Source organism: Adelges cooleyi, unplaced genomic scaffold (assembly GCF_023614345.1).
Source record: "Adelges cooleyi isolate 19-005CV unplaced genomic scaffold, UGA_ACOO_1.1 ACOO_flye_CR_arks_rails_tigmint_CR_PRNA_31, whole genome shotgun sequence".
Lineage (NCBI taxonomy): Eukaryota > Metazoa > Arthropoda > Insecta > Hemiptera > Adelgidae > Adelges > Adelges cooleyi.
Window position 1 is genome coordinate 205,080 of NW_026095981.1, and position 15,694 is coordinate 220,773.

At 29.7% G+C, this 15,694-nt stretch overlaps 1 protein-coding gene across 1 annotated transcript in view; it reads right to left on the reverse strand.

Annotated features, from left to right (window-relative positions):
- LOC126839862 (uncharacterized) overlaps window positions 1–15,161 on the reverse strand; it is a 30,260-nt gene extending 15,099 nt beyond the window's left edge. The window contains exons 1-2 of the mRNA XM_050575282.1: window positions 15,003–15,161; window positions 14,754–14,897 (exon numbers count right to left, since the gene is read on the reverse strand). Coding sequence (XP_050431239.1) covers window positions 14,754–14,894 — 141 coding nt within the window. The 5' untranslated portion in view covers window positions 14,895–14,897; window positions 15,003–15,161. The remainder of the gene's footprint in view (window positions 1–14,753; window positions 14,898–15,002) is intronic.
- Between the last annotated feature and the right edge of the window lie 533 nt (window positions 15,162–15,694).

Genomic DNA, 15,694 nt, shown 5'->3' on the forward strand with positions numbered 1-15,694 from the left:
TACCGATCATTTAATTTGCGTCTAACGGTTATAATTGTGTCTAATTACTGTCCGGAATTTCGATACGGAACAAAATGTATTATGTGTGTATTCGAGACTTGGGTCTTTCATGATTTTCAACGCAATGAGCAATTACGCTCCACTGGCTTTACTGGCGTTGAACGGATTGAATACTTTTGTGGATATCGATAGACACGTCTGGGTAACGTGTTATGTATTATTACTATTATACCTACATACATATATATATATATATATGTATTGTGTTAAACGCGACACAATGTATAACGTTTCTCGTCCGAAAACGCCGTGCGGATGTCGTTGGCCCGGTTAAATCATACCGGAGTGTTTAAAAACATCAAATCAAGAGTTTTCTGTCTGTGTGTATTATGCATGTATACATACAAAAACACTTTCCTTGACATTGTTGCAGCCCACAGACGGTAGTCGTGTCACGTCCGCAGACGGTACACGGATATTATAGTCTCTCTATACTATAATATAACAAAAAAAACCGAGGGCTTCCTCGTCCTATGTTGAGTGGCGTGTGCGGTGACATGGTGTGTCGCCCTGACCTTATCAGTCGTACCCAAACCCGTAACGACGATCATTACAATACCGCCAACGGCCCCTGATTTGATTTCGGTTAGGTTCTTAATCCCCATTGCCCGTTAGTCCCGTGCCCAGCGTGTCATACTATTTCATACATACCTCAGTGTTGGGAGCCAGTTGTAATCTAAATTCTAAATTATTATTGTAATCGGTTATACGGTCTCATCAGATGTTGAGTTCTAAGCGCGTTCAATAGATTATCGATGCAATTAACGACAATAGAAACCAAAATTGAATGGGTGTAAGAAAAAAAAGCATACTTTTAAGCGTATTTCCTGTAAAATTTTAAAATTCTAACATAATATTATGTCCTTTTTGTAGATACCCTTTCAGCTTAATTTTTACAAGTTCACATATAATAATAATTATTCGAATAACATGGTGATTCTAGGTATCCGCCAGCATTTCTATTTAAACTGATTGCTAAACGTACAATATTACTCAAATGACATTGAAAATTCAATTCGATGATAATGAACTATGAAGCAATTTGCATTGCGTTCTCCGTGATCCCTCGGCATTCAATTTATTATAATGTGTATCAAATAGTTTCAGCTTTTGTTAAATCAACCTAGTTTGAAACATTAATATAATAACCAAATGTTAAAATATGCATAAAGTATAACATTTTATAGTATGCATTATATCTTAAAAGAGATGAAGATAATATTGAATTTCAAAAAGAAAAATACAAATAATATTTTATTTGACTTAAATTTCAAACATTTAATTTTGCTATAAAAAGCATAATCTGCCTTTTCCATGACATATCATTCCATATTCCATACCACAATCGATATTTTAAGTCATAATATACTATTTATTTTTGAATAAAACGTTTTGAGCAATATTCTTTTTTATTAATTTAAGCTTAAATAATTAACGTTAGTTTAATATAACAGGTTCAATAATTGTTTGTTTGCGTTGACTTTTAAAGGGAGTTTGACTTATAAAAACTTTAAGTGATATCATAATAAGTAAAAACAAATTAATAACTTATGATTTCAATCTAGAAATCATCACGTTATGTTGAAAGTTTTAATACTACTTAGCGTGTTAACACTTTGTTGGTGTCTCTTCAGCTGTTGTTCCGTTTGTTTGTTCTAAAATTGTTGTAATTCCGAGTTTTACTTTCGGCGTTAAAATATCATATATCGTCAATGGTAGTTTTAGAGAAACGGATTAAAATGATCGTTTTAATGTCTTGCGAAACATTTATTGTAACATTCTTATTTAAATGGACACTCGTATAGTTTCTGGTTATCTGATTTTTTTTCTTTTAATATAAATAATTACAAACTAAAAACAGGGCAATCAACACTATTGCATATTGTCAATAAATATACATTCGATGCAGTATAATTAACAAACTGAAGATAAATAGACAGTAGTTATTAGTTGCGAGGTACAGAAAATATGATATAGTACCTAATCTACAAAGCATCAGTCTTCAACAGATAATGAGCATTAAATTATAATAAAATATGCGAAAATTACTTTTTACATTATCCTTTTTGTATATTTTCCCATCAGATTTCTATAACATGTAAAATAACGTAATATTTACCATAACAATATACATAATCGATCAGCGAATGATATATTGATGCTACTGATTGATTCATCAGTTGACTATGCCATTTTTTATATTGTTTAGAATAACGAAGTTATGATCTTATTTTTTTATTTATATTAAACCCAAAAGGCAGCCTGTTTATCATTCGTGTTAAAAAAAAAAAAATACCAAACAAACACAAATACAATTACAGTCAGATTTTAAAAGTTCAACTGTAATTTAGCTTACTTATCTGTATTTTCATATAAAACGTATAACTTGATAATAAATATTCTATAACGTTATCAAAATAATTTTTTACTTTGACGTTTTGTTAGAGTTATATTTGTTTTTATCCCGCGCAATCAAAGATACATAGTTTATACTACTGGATTCCAGAAAACCTTTTTTATACAAAAGAATGTTACCCATACAATGTATTATACATACCTACATGTTGGGAACATAATATACGTGTGTAACTTTTACACATCTACGTTCTTGTAAATAAACAGAATGATAATTCAAATTTCATGAAATGCGTTCACAGTGAAAGTACAAACGTGCTTAGAATATAATTTTACAGGTTTCTTAGTTTTGAGGTAGCCAAAAACCAACGATTAGAAATATCTGTCAACATAACGAATAACAATAATATTCAATAATATACTATGCACCTAGAACTAGTTAACTAAAAACAAATATGTAACAAATACCGAAAAAAAACATTTTTCAAAATTTTTTTTTTGTATAAGAGCACTTGAAGCTAAAAAAAAAAATAATAAAATACATACAAACAACAATAGAGAACACATTATTTGGCCTATTGCATGATTCCCGTTGTGTATTTATGTATTTAAAAGTAAAAACTGAGACTTGGAACTGTGCAAAGCAAAAGAATAATTAATACAATGTTATTTTATACAATCTACCTATTTTATTATTTATTTATTTTTGTAACGATTAATATTTTTAATGCAATCATGATGTAGTATTATCAAAGTTTTCCCCTTTGTGAAAATTAATTAATTTTTTTAGGAAAAATATTATAATCTTTTGCTGTTGTATAACACAGTGTCGAGATTTATTTGCACAACTTTTTGACTATACTCTAGTTAGGCACAGTTAACAGTTATAATGTTTACAAAATATAATGGTATCTCATAAAGAATCCACAATTTAAATTTTTTAACCGCTGGCCTATTGACACGGGTCAGGTGGTATTACATATAATTGGGTGTGCTCTTGTACTTTTGTTGCGTTATAAAACGATTGCATGCGAACCAACATACGACACGAGTAGTTTCATAACCCAAAAGTAGTTATACCACCTATTTGTACTGTATAGGCAATTTTTCTGAAATGTTAATTTAAAACAGTTAGATGGTAAAGTCACGGTATTGGTAATTAATTCTTTTTTAGATTACCACAGCGCTCCCGGCAACGCTTTTAAATATTTTTTACTCGGTCTACAATAAATACCTATTATCAAATTGAAAGGTGATGACATTTTTAAAACATATAATATTTAATATTTAGCTTAAGAGGGCGTGGCAACGCCCATTTTTAAGGAGTTAAGTATAGGCAATTTTTTACAAAATCTTAATTTAAAAGTTAAACTGTGAAGTGTAATTATTTGTTCAATAACTAGGACTCTATTTTGGTAGTTAATTTATTTTTTGGACTATCACAGCATCCTCGAAAGCGATTTAAAAATGTTTTTTCATCTCCAAATGTTTAAGCAGACTGAAAATAACTCGCTTGATTTTGGTTTTAGAGTAATAGCAAAATTAAAAGAGAACAATATTCCGGAGGCCAAGACGGTGCGTTTTTTCACAATTCCAAGTATAACGCTCAATACATAGTTTAGAAATAACGACTATTTAAACATTTTTAAATGACTGTAACTTTTCAAAAAATGAATTTTTTAAAAAAAAAACACCGTCTTGCCCTCCGGAATATTGTTTTCTTTTAATTTTATAATGGGTGCTTTTACTCTAAAACCAAAATTAAGCGAGTTATTTTCAGCTGGCGTAAACATGTTTTTACCACTGAAAATTACCGGTGCGACGCCCTCGTAATGCTTGATGTTAAAAGTTGACAATTTTTTAAGTCCTAAGACAGTGACATACTTATTTTCTAGAAATTTCTTTGGTCAAATTTGTCTACAAAATGTTGATTTCATTACAGCTATTTTTGCGCTAAAGTCAACATGGTCTGAGGAAAACACATTCTGAGTGTCAGGTTTTTACCCTAGAAAATGGAAGGTATAACGTCCATGTAACATAATATTGTACATATAAATATGTAAATTATTGTTTTATCTTATTTTTAGTATGACATGCACGAGACTCACAGCCCGATAACACTATATTAATTTTACAAGTTTTCATTAGTTGAACTATTCCCTAGTTAGAGATGAGTAGATATTATCTTTTATGTCAAATAATAAATATCAAATTAAAAAAGAGTTACCTACGTGTTTATAAACAAAAAATAACGTTATTCTGAATGTGACACAAAACGGTGTACTAAATTAATACTATTAATACTTGTATTTAAACTGAAAAAGACCCGACCCGGCTAAATTGTATTTAATTAATAAAATTGATTTGTTACTGCTACGTCATATTTTATGAAATTGTTTTCAAATCTAAGCATTTGATGATAGTTATTAAAATTATTATATCAAATTATCTAATTATTGACATCAATTTATTACAAAAGCAAATCATCATAATATACTAATGTAATATTTATATTAAACCCATTTTTAGAACGTTGTGTGTTGACACAAATTATTTTAAAATACAACTTTTTTTTTTTTATCAAAGAACGGTCAAACCTAAAACTCTTTTTTCATCATTCCGAATAATCGAACGTTGAAGTCATATTTTAATGTTTTGACATTTACTGTACGCCCAACAGACCATAACAGCGAATTGCGGGTTGAGTGGCTTAGGCTGTTTGAAACTCTTTCAATTCACGCCAAAAATTTTAGCTACCAAGTCATTATTCACAGTCGAATTTCCCAAAATTATGCGATAATGGCAACATGTGATTTACGGTGATCGTGTCAAGTTTCGATTTGGAAAACATAACAATATAATAAAATAGGCTGTCATGGAGCAGCTGCCGGGAACGCCATTGCCCATACCCGAAGAGAACAAACAGGAGGAAATGCTATGATATACTGCTGCTGTAGCTTAATAGTTGATATAGAATTATCCGATTTGGTCGGATTATTCGGTGGCAGAATTGTGATTTTATTAACGCGGATTTCGGGCACCGTATCAATTATTGCGATCACGTTCTAATTACACCGTCTTTGTTGGCAACAAATGAAAATCCGCGTACCTATCACTTTCTTTGAGCGGACCGACGAAATGGCGTCGCATTACTTTTTCATCATGTGCTCCGGCAAGTGTTATGGGTGTAGTATCATAATAATAACAATAATAATTTAACTTTAACAAAATATATATTATATTATATACATTATGTGTACACTGGCGGTATTAACGAGCGGACCAGCCTATTGTGCCCGACGATTCGGTTGCGGGCCGTTCGCGCTGTTAACACGATATTATAGTAGTTGTTCTCCTTTATTGCGTACAACCGCGTACTTAGGTGCATACGTTGCATTTATTACATATATATAATATATATGCATATATATACTATATATGTACACTATATAGGTATATACCTGTATACTGTCCGATCGAAAATCAACAGCATAAAGCACGACGAGACTTAACAACAACACAGTGTGATAGTTATAACAATTATTGTTTATTTGTAACTATTTACATAATAATGTATTTGTATATTATTTATAATAATTGTAGTATTCACAGCCGAGTACGATCTAGCCCAGTGTTGGGCAAATTGTAATCTCATTAACGGTTACGATTTGCTCAACACTATAATGGTATGAAGATATTAATTATGATTACTTGCCATAATTCTTCCTATTATTGTTTTAAAATATATTACTGTTCTCTTAAATAAATTAGTTACATCTCAAATATTAAGATGTTCAACTTGTTATTTTACTATAAGCAATACCGTCCTTTTAATAAAAAAAATATGTTCTTATGTTAATCCTAATTTAACATGCCGCAATTGTTGCACTTTTTTTAACAGATTAGTTGAAACTCGTGCGACAACTAGATCGTTTAAAATAATACGAATATCTTCCAGAAAAGAGTTCCCGTGTAAATATGTACATTTAACAGTTGGACAGATTATACAAATATACCATGTTATGGTCCTGGCGGTGGAAAGATAAAAAAATAATGTAGGCATATCTTTTACTATTTCAAATAGCTTTAATTAAAAATATTTTCTATTTATCCCGTATCTTGTTTGCATTACTAGGTACCGAGCTCGATATAAATGCTAATCGTATTTAATAGATTATTTGATGGAAACAAAACACATTTTGTGATACAGCCCGATGGCAGTTGGATAAATATTGGGTTTCCGTAACTCTGTCTCTTTTAAAAAAGAAAAAGAAAATCGTTAACATTTTTTTTTATATATGTATTAATTGATTCTTTAAAATGGCATGGGCTCCACTTAAATCTTAATTCCCCTTTTTACCAGTCCACGAATTCTTTAAATTACTGATTTGAATAATATAATCAATTTGGATGATTCAAAACACGTTTGTTGTATAATATTTTGCGTAACTTAAAGTAGGAAACATATACTAAACATTAAAATATAAAATTTAATGATGAGTTATATAGAATTTAATTTTTAAAGGTTTCGTTTGAAACTAATCAGGAAATATGGTTATTTTATTACTATTGAGTACATATTTTATTTTGTAAACATGCAATGAAATTGTATTAACCAGTATATAAATTTATTTATATTACATTTATACTTATTAAAATTTACTAATAAACTTATAAACGGGGAACTTGTTAACTTGTTTTCACAAAACATCAACAAGACGTATATTATACAAAGGCTATTAGATAAGCAATTTCTCGATAGACTAAACCAAGCATGATTTATAAAATGTAACCTGACCTAACCTCTCTTCCCGTATAAATAATATTTATCAACTTTTATATAATATCAAGCAGGTAATTGAGTAGTTGATACATTGTTTGATAAATGGCTAATGGGCATTTTAGGTAAGCTTCTTTCAGGCTTTTTTTTCAGAATACCAGGACGTACGTTTATCTTGTTACATATTATATTCTTATGTGAACAACATTCGAACATATTAAATTGAATACTTAGCGATCACTACATACAGGGCCCGACAATAGCGCGTTTTTAGTTTTAACAAAAAAAATGTAAAATAAAAATGTCTAGTAAGTAGTCATGAATCTTGAAAACATGAGTAACTCGAGAGACGGATTATCTGGAAATGAACCATTAGATTTAGTGGACCTACTTAATAACCATCGTTTTAATGTTTTTGTATGTTTTATAATTTAAGCCGTTAGGCTTTACGTAGACTGTAACTTTTTTTTTTTTATAGCAATAAAAATGTATTGATTACATGAGTATACACCCGTTAAAATCCTACCACATCGTGATAAAAGATACACCCTGCTAAATTCATGTATTTTTGTTTTATAAATGGACGTTTAAAGCACTTCAGCTTTGATTTAATAATATGAATAAATCATTTTTAGTTTGAATCTAATGAGATGACGCTACGTTGTAACAGTATACATTTTTTTTTTTGCAGTTTAGTATAATTCGTATTGTAATCTTAATTTAAAATGAAAATTATTACATTTCTAGATTAACGTGACAAGTATTATTTATTAAGTGTGCATCAGCAATTAATATTTTTGGCTGACTCTTGAATAGTTTAAAATGTTATTAGGTTTTTGCTGAACAACCGTTTCCTCAAAATGTATAAATCATTTTCAAAAAATATGTATATATATATATACATTTTTTTTTTTGTTAAACAATAATTGGTTTTGTGTACTCGAAAGTAATTTAATTTATACTGCCGCGTCCAATCGATGTCAATACCTGCCGCCGTTTAATTTGTCTGTGGTTTGATAATTGGAAATATCATTAATTGATAAAGAAAAAAAGATCGTGTATTCAGCGAATTGCCTACGTTTTATATTAATATATCAAAATTAAAAGGATAAAGTAGTGACAAATTGTTCAAATAGCGAAGGAAAAACCTATAGTTGGGACTAGGTAAAGGGTTTTTATAAATAAACTTTTTTTTTTTATCAGAACCATGCTTCTGTGATAACGCAGACTACCCATGTAAGTACAAAAGAGTTTAAAGTGAAATTAATTCATACTTCGCTCATTATAGCTGGTATGATTTTTAACTAAAAATACATAAAATAATAATAATCAATTGGAAAAACTTACAAGTCACGAGCTGTATGCGTCAACAGAATCAAAACTCATTACAGTACTTACTATGTCGCTAAGGAAGCAACGACATTGGAAACCGGCGATGGCATGATATTATGCAGTTGACATTATTCGTAACGGTTTGACCGTTCAATTCCAGTTTAGGATCAATGTATATGTATATATAATGTATGTATCTGTAATAAACCTTATACCTAAGTATAATATTATATGCGTATCTCGTACAATATTTATATGAATTGGCAAATGTAATAAATGTTCAGCTCGTTTTCACTGTCAAAACTTGTTGTTTACGATTTTAAACAAATGGCCGATTCGATGGTGTAAAAGCGAAACCATTTTGGAATTAAAGTGTCGGAGAACGTCATAATTTTTGACAACCGAACATGTATACCTTTATATATATATATATATATGTATATGTTACTGGTGATACTGTGGTACACTTTCGTTGATGGGTTTATTTAACTTTGCAAGTTGGGATTTTGAAGTTATTACTATCGAACGCAACACGTTTCCCGCCTTAAATTTAATTAACCCGAGCACTCGGTTGATCGAATCAGAATCCTCCACGATAACACATCATAATCGTTTATATATCCTTAGTTTGAGTTAAACACACACACTTTGACGAAATAGACGTTTTAGACTGTTAAATTAAACTGTTATCATGTTTTAAACAGATTCCGAGCAACCGTAATAGTCATAATATATATTAACGCAAAGTATAACAATAATAAAACGAAACAGTTATCATTGTGTATAAGTCTTCTATTAATTTGATTATATCATACCTTATGGTACTTATATAATATATAGAGTTAAACAATAAAGATCAACGATTCATTTTTGTATATTACATTTGTTATATTTTTATAGAGTTAACTGGCAAATCAAAATCGCAATGCTGTAACCGGAATAGGATAAAAATTATGCTCAATAAGACTCAATCTGTTAATACTTATTGTCGTTGTAAATTTAATTAATAATGATATCAATATGTACATAAAGTCCATACGCCGTTATAATCTATGAATTAGAGAAATTATTTTTCTGCGCTTAAGTCTCCGTTGTTGTGCATTTGATGGGCCACCGTTTATTGTGTATTAATTTTACTGTTTAAAAATTAACAAATTTAAGCTTATTTTTTTTTTGTCGATTATGTCGAAATGGATTGTAAAAAAAAAATTAATTACAAGCAAAACTATTATGACCTACTCTAACTCGTTGTTATAATAATATATTAATGTGTGCAAAGAAATGATTATGAAATTGTTCATTAATTGTACCTACTCGCTATGAATTAGGAAGACTCATTTTTAATAATTAAATGAAACGGAGGAACAAAATATAGAAAATGAACAAGAATAAATTTAACGGTTGCTCATTTATTTTGTTATTTCCCGGTCGTTTAGTTTTACTTTTAAATCAACTGTACGGGTATAATTATGATTTTTTGGCCCGTGTAATTTTTGGTGAATTCATCGTTCACATAAACTTACGTTCTTGCAATTATTGAAGTTTTACCGGTAGACTTACTCCGTTATGGCTGATGATAATAAATCACCTATCTAATACTTTCTCATAAACGAAATCTACAATTACACCGAAATTTATTTTACTGGAATTCAACTAATTGTACTGTTATTTTTCCGAAGCTTTGATGCAATTCACTTTCAAGTTCATGCTAATTTACATTAATTCGGCCTATTATAATATACATTAGTGCGTCGATATTAACCCGTCACGTTTATATGTTTAGATCTACACCGAGTAGACAACTATAACAGTTTTAATCGTTAAAATATATTAGTTGTATAATGTTCAGTAAAAAAAAGGCGGCACTTTACCTACACAAGTAGGTATAATAGTCAATAGTTTGAATCAGGTTGTGGTTATACAACAATATTTTCGTAGGTAAATGTTAAAAATGACTGAGTTTTCTATCTGGTGTCACAATCACTTGTTTATCTCTACAACATAATCAAACGAATCTATACTATTTATTCACACATTATTATGTAAATTATTTATTACATATTATTATTATAACAGCTTTTTAGCTATTTGCAGTCACCATAACGACGTACCTGTAATAATTATTATCTATTATTGTTATGACCGCTTGTTACAATGTGTGTGTGTGTGTGTGATGTTATTATATCCTAGAGTACGTCATAGTAATATTATAATGCACACAAACTATAATAATAATAATAAATAACATATTAGCCACGAGGATTTTATTGTTATAGTTATTGTACAAGAATATGCGATCATTAATTTTATTATCCGCAATGTGCTCGCGTTACTATATCGAATGTGAAAGCAATAAAATGATATTTTTTTTTAGTTAGAATGACCGGTGAAAATATTTTGCGCAATTTTATCGTCTGCATTACTTTTATTTACTGTACAATAATTATTCTATATTTGCCAAAAAAAGAACCCGTGCACCGTGTTATTTATTGCTAACGCAGTAGTAGGGAGTTATAAAACTTGAGACTTTAACATCGCCGTGCTGGTACAATAATAATGTAGAAACGTTATGCCAATAACAACAAGAATAAAATAATACCCAACAGAGCTTCTGAAGATTCGGTATAAATAAATAGAATAAAGGTCGTGCAAACTCTTAAATATCGCACACTTTAAATTCAATTGTTAATCTTTCAGAATACATGTTATTTACTTTTTACAGCTACACTTGTTATTCCAAAAACAGTTATTATCGATGCCGTAATAATAATAATGGTAATAATAGTAAAAAAGGTACTCATAAATGCACTTTTTTTTATCCTCTTGAATATATTAACGCTTTAAACAAACACTTACTCAGCTCGCGTCGCCGATAAACTTACTTTTTAATATTTACATATATTTATTTTTTATGTAAACGTTTTTGTATATTGTAACTATTATTTATTTTACAAAATAACTAAATCAATTGTTTAGTGTAATAAATTATGTACATATCAAAATATCAAACAAGTGGGAGTGATTTTAGATAACTTATTTAATCGAAAATAAATATTTTTTTAGAAAAATTGATTCGGGCAAGTAGGTAGATGAAATTTTAGCTTTAGTAACTGAAAAATCCGATTATTTTATATTAATTAATGAAATATTAAGTGTTTATTCAATTAAATTCCCAAAGTAGAGAAATTAATTTCTATTATTTGCTATAATAATAATTTCAGATTTGTATCTTCATAAACAAAAATAGAAGATGACTGATCATTAAGTAGAAAACACGCTAAAAGATAGTTTGCAATTTAGTTTGAGCTATATAAATAAATTAAATCTATACATTTTTAAAAAAAATTGTATTACCTTTTAGTTTTATCAAAAACTAAATTTATTACAAAAAGAAATAATATAAAAATTGAAATTAGTTTTAAAAAGTCCATCACGACCACAAGTCAATCAAAGTCACTTCAAAGCCCAAGCCTGAGTTTTTTTAGTGCAATTATAAAATGATGTGTAACATAAAACGTTTTATTTCAAAAATACATTGTTTGTCTTACTTAAACTCAGCTCGAGCAATTTATTGTATGACAAAAATAATTAACAACTTACCAAGTAAACGTAATACTACCGGTACCTAATTTTTTATTTAATTGCTAAAATGTTGAAATAAACCAAAAGCATAACCTAGGAATTGACAATTCATACATTTTAAATTGAGAATATATTTAAAACGTGGGTTTTATTCATATTAAAATAGTTAATGTATACTCGTGAAAATGATGTGTAAAATCAGACATGAATGATACAACGCTTGACGTGATGCAACATATTATACACAACTGTGCTGTAGTAATGGATTCATTATTTCCAGGCGCAATTAAGAATACGAATAATAAGTAATTATTATTCCAAAGGATCTCAATTAAGATTACCAAATATATTCAAAAGCCGCAGTGACATATTTTAATGTAGTTCAAAAGTGATTTGTGCTTTCCACGAGATGATTTTCATTATTCAAACAGTATTAATTAAACGTAACAAACGGCCAAGTTAAGTGAGCGCCATATTTCTTTAAGTTATTAGCAAATATTATAATAATTAACAACGACAATAAGCAAATGAGACGACGAATATATAATCAAGCTCATCAGTCAACAAAAATTAATTTCATTGTGACTATGATATATCAAGTGTTCTTCTTTTGGTCGAGTTGCTGAATTAATTTTTAGATTAACGAATTGAGCTATAATTTTGAGCCTGTAAATGGAAACAAAGGCGAGGAAAATGCAAACGTGTACAACAACAACAAATTTGGAACTATTGTACAGATTTTTTTTTTTTATATGCATATAGAATAACCGAAAACATGTAATACACTCTGGCATTCATCTATTGTAACAAAACGCCCAACAGTAAAGTATTGGTTTTCGCAAAAGCCGACACAAGACACTTGCTGGCGCAATGCCATTATAACTTTTTTTTTTTCTTTTTGTAAAATGTTTCATGTTACAATAGTCTGGACGAAGCGTCGATAAACGTATTCGAATAGAGACAATGATAAAGTACGAACTACCTTGTTATGTTAACTTTAACAGAAAACCCATACATAAATTACTCATAACTTCAACGTTGACAGTTGAATTAATCCGATTGTTGAATGTGCAACCGTTTGAAATACATTTTTGATCAATAGATTATAATAATTTATTAATCAATTGAAAACAAATCCGTATAACGAAAATATGTGACGTATGATTTATGCGCGATTTTATTCTACTACAACAGCTGATATAATAAAAAATATTAATTAAAAGTGAAATACTACGCCACCCATCGTGTAATATCGCTTACATTACTTTTGTTTAATTAAACCGTATACAAATAAACGTAACGTGGAAATTATTTGACTTTCCTAATCGTTTAAAAAAATCCGAATTTATGGTTGGAGTAATGTAAACTGAAACCTACTTGGATTTTATCATTTTTTGATCATAATATCGCTGCCGCGGCGTAGCGTATATGTGTACATTATAATATGTAAATCGTTTTGAGAAGTTGAGCTACATTTAGAAATTTAGATAGTGACATTCCAGTTGGTTACATTTTTATTGCTAGTGGAAATATTTTCAAGTTAATCAAATATATTTTAAAGGATATCAAGAATTAATTTTTCATATATAGCAAACATTTTATTTTATATACTTAAAACAATTTTTATTAGAAAATGTCCAAGTTGAAAACTTTATATGATACTTTGTTGGTAGAAGGTTATGTTTGTTTGTTTTTAACATTTTTTTTTTTAAATATATAACTTTTAGAGTAAATAATAGTGTAATGTTGAAACATTTAATACGTTAATAAATTTAAACGTTTAATAAAAACGTAATTGTCCACATTCACACTCAAGTAAATGTTATAGCTCGTAAACTCTAGCTAGTAAATTGCCAATTTCTTTTTTCAAAACTATATTTAGTGTTTAACTATGTATCTTTTGATCATTTAAATTTAGAAAAATTGTTTTCAAATCAGTTATGAAATATAAAATATGTCTATGTATCACTAAAAAGTCAGAATGTAACTAAAACGTCTAATTAAATAAAATGTCATTCTAACCTAGTATAGCGATAAAATATCTTATTCTAACAACTGTAAAAGTATAACTTATCAAATTAAAAGTACAACAAAATGAGTTCTACCACACAATAACCATGTTATCCAATCTTGTAATTATCTGTTCCATATATTTCTCAATAAAAAGTAAGTGTATTTTCTTATGTAAATTAAACAATTATAAATAACAATTTTAACTGATAGGATAATATAAAAAAGTGTTGCAGGTGGGATCATTCCATTTTGTAGACTAAAAAAAAGGTTATTCACGGGATTTTTTTCACTCCTAATCTTTTCTTTTGAAATAATATTTATCGAACCATTTTAATTGAAGATAATTCGATTTCAAACATATTGTAATATAGTCTGGTCAGTAAGTTTAGGAAACATAAGGCCTGCTCTTTGTGCAAAAAAAATGGAACGAAAACATAATAAGGCCTATAATATAGTATTTTTTTTATTCTAAAGCCGCGTTGACAAACGTGTACAACGCATCACTACTTCCCTTTTAGCGATCGCCATGATCGTTTACACAAATTTGTTTACCGTTCGTGTGGATCTCGACGGATCCAAACAAATATCGATTTGATAATAAAAATTTTGAAAAAAAATTGTAAAAACTCACGTCCGTCAGTAGTTCCTTCAATCTGGTCAGCCGGTCGTCCGTTCCTCTGGTGGGAAGATACCGCGCCTCGACCGACGGGCTGACGATAGACATAGCAGCCAACGTGCCGAGAATCAACAACAAGGAAAGTTTACCGGTCATCGTCTACAAAATTAAAATACAAAATGTTATCGTCGAAGTTGTATCCATATATTAATCTTTTCTCTCTAATAATCAGTCTGGTCGACCAGTGCATCGCGGTATACCCACCACAATACGTTTTCTCAGTATGCAATGCGGGCACTCCGTTCTAGTACAACAGTCACACGAGCGTCGGCTGACTAGTGCGAGATCGGAAAAGGTCGGCCCTAGCTTTGGGTGCAGATTTTTATAGCGGTCGCCGGCGGACTTGACAGGGTGCGCGTGGGTGTACCGCAGTCTAGTGAATGAAGTCGCTGTACACTGATGATGTCACGTGCTTAAACGACCAATGCGGCGAGCCGTGAGTCATCCCTCCCCCCCAAAAGGGCCACACCCTTTCGTCCCCCCTTGGACGGTACCCGCCGCGTGCGTCAGGAACTCTTGTGGTCCGACCGTGAAACGTTTTTCGCCCGAATACTTAAGTACGGGTACTTGGATGGTTGAATTTTGCACAAAAAAAAAAATTAATAACAGCTGATAAAAATAAGAAAGCCCTAAAATTTCAGATCCCCAGCTTAACTCTAACGAGTCCCAATATCTCTGACACAACTTGGATGGTTCATATTACCTGACAAATAACAATCTCGTTGATTTTTTCTGATTTAACAATGTTTTTTTCAACGTTTTAAATATTTTTCTTAATTTTCTATAATTTAACTATTGTATATTACAAATTAATTTGATTTCTTTTTGTATAAAATTCTGTTTTATTGTTATGAGAGGATGAATGTTTGATATACTAAATCAACTACACTCATATA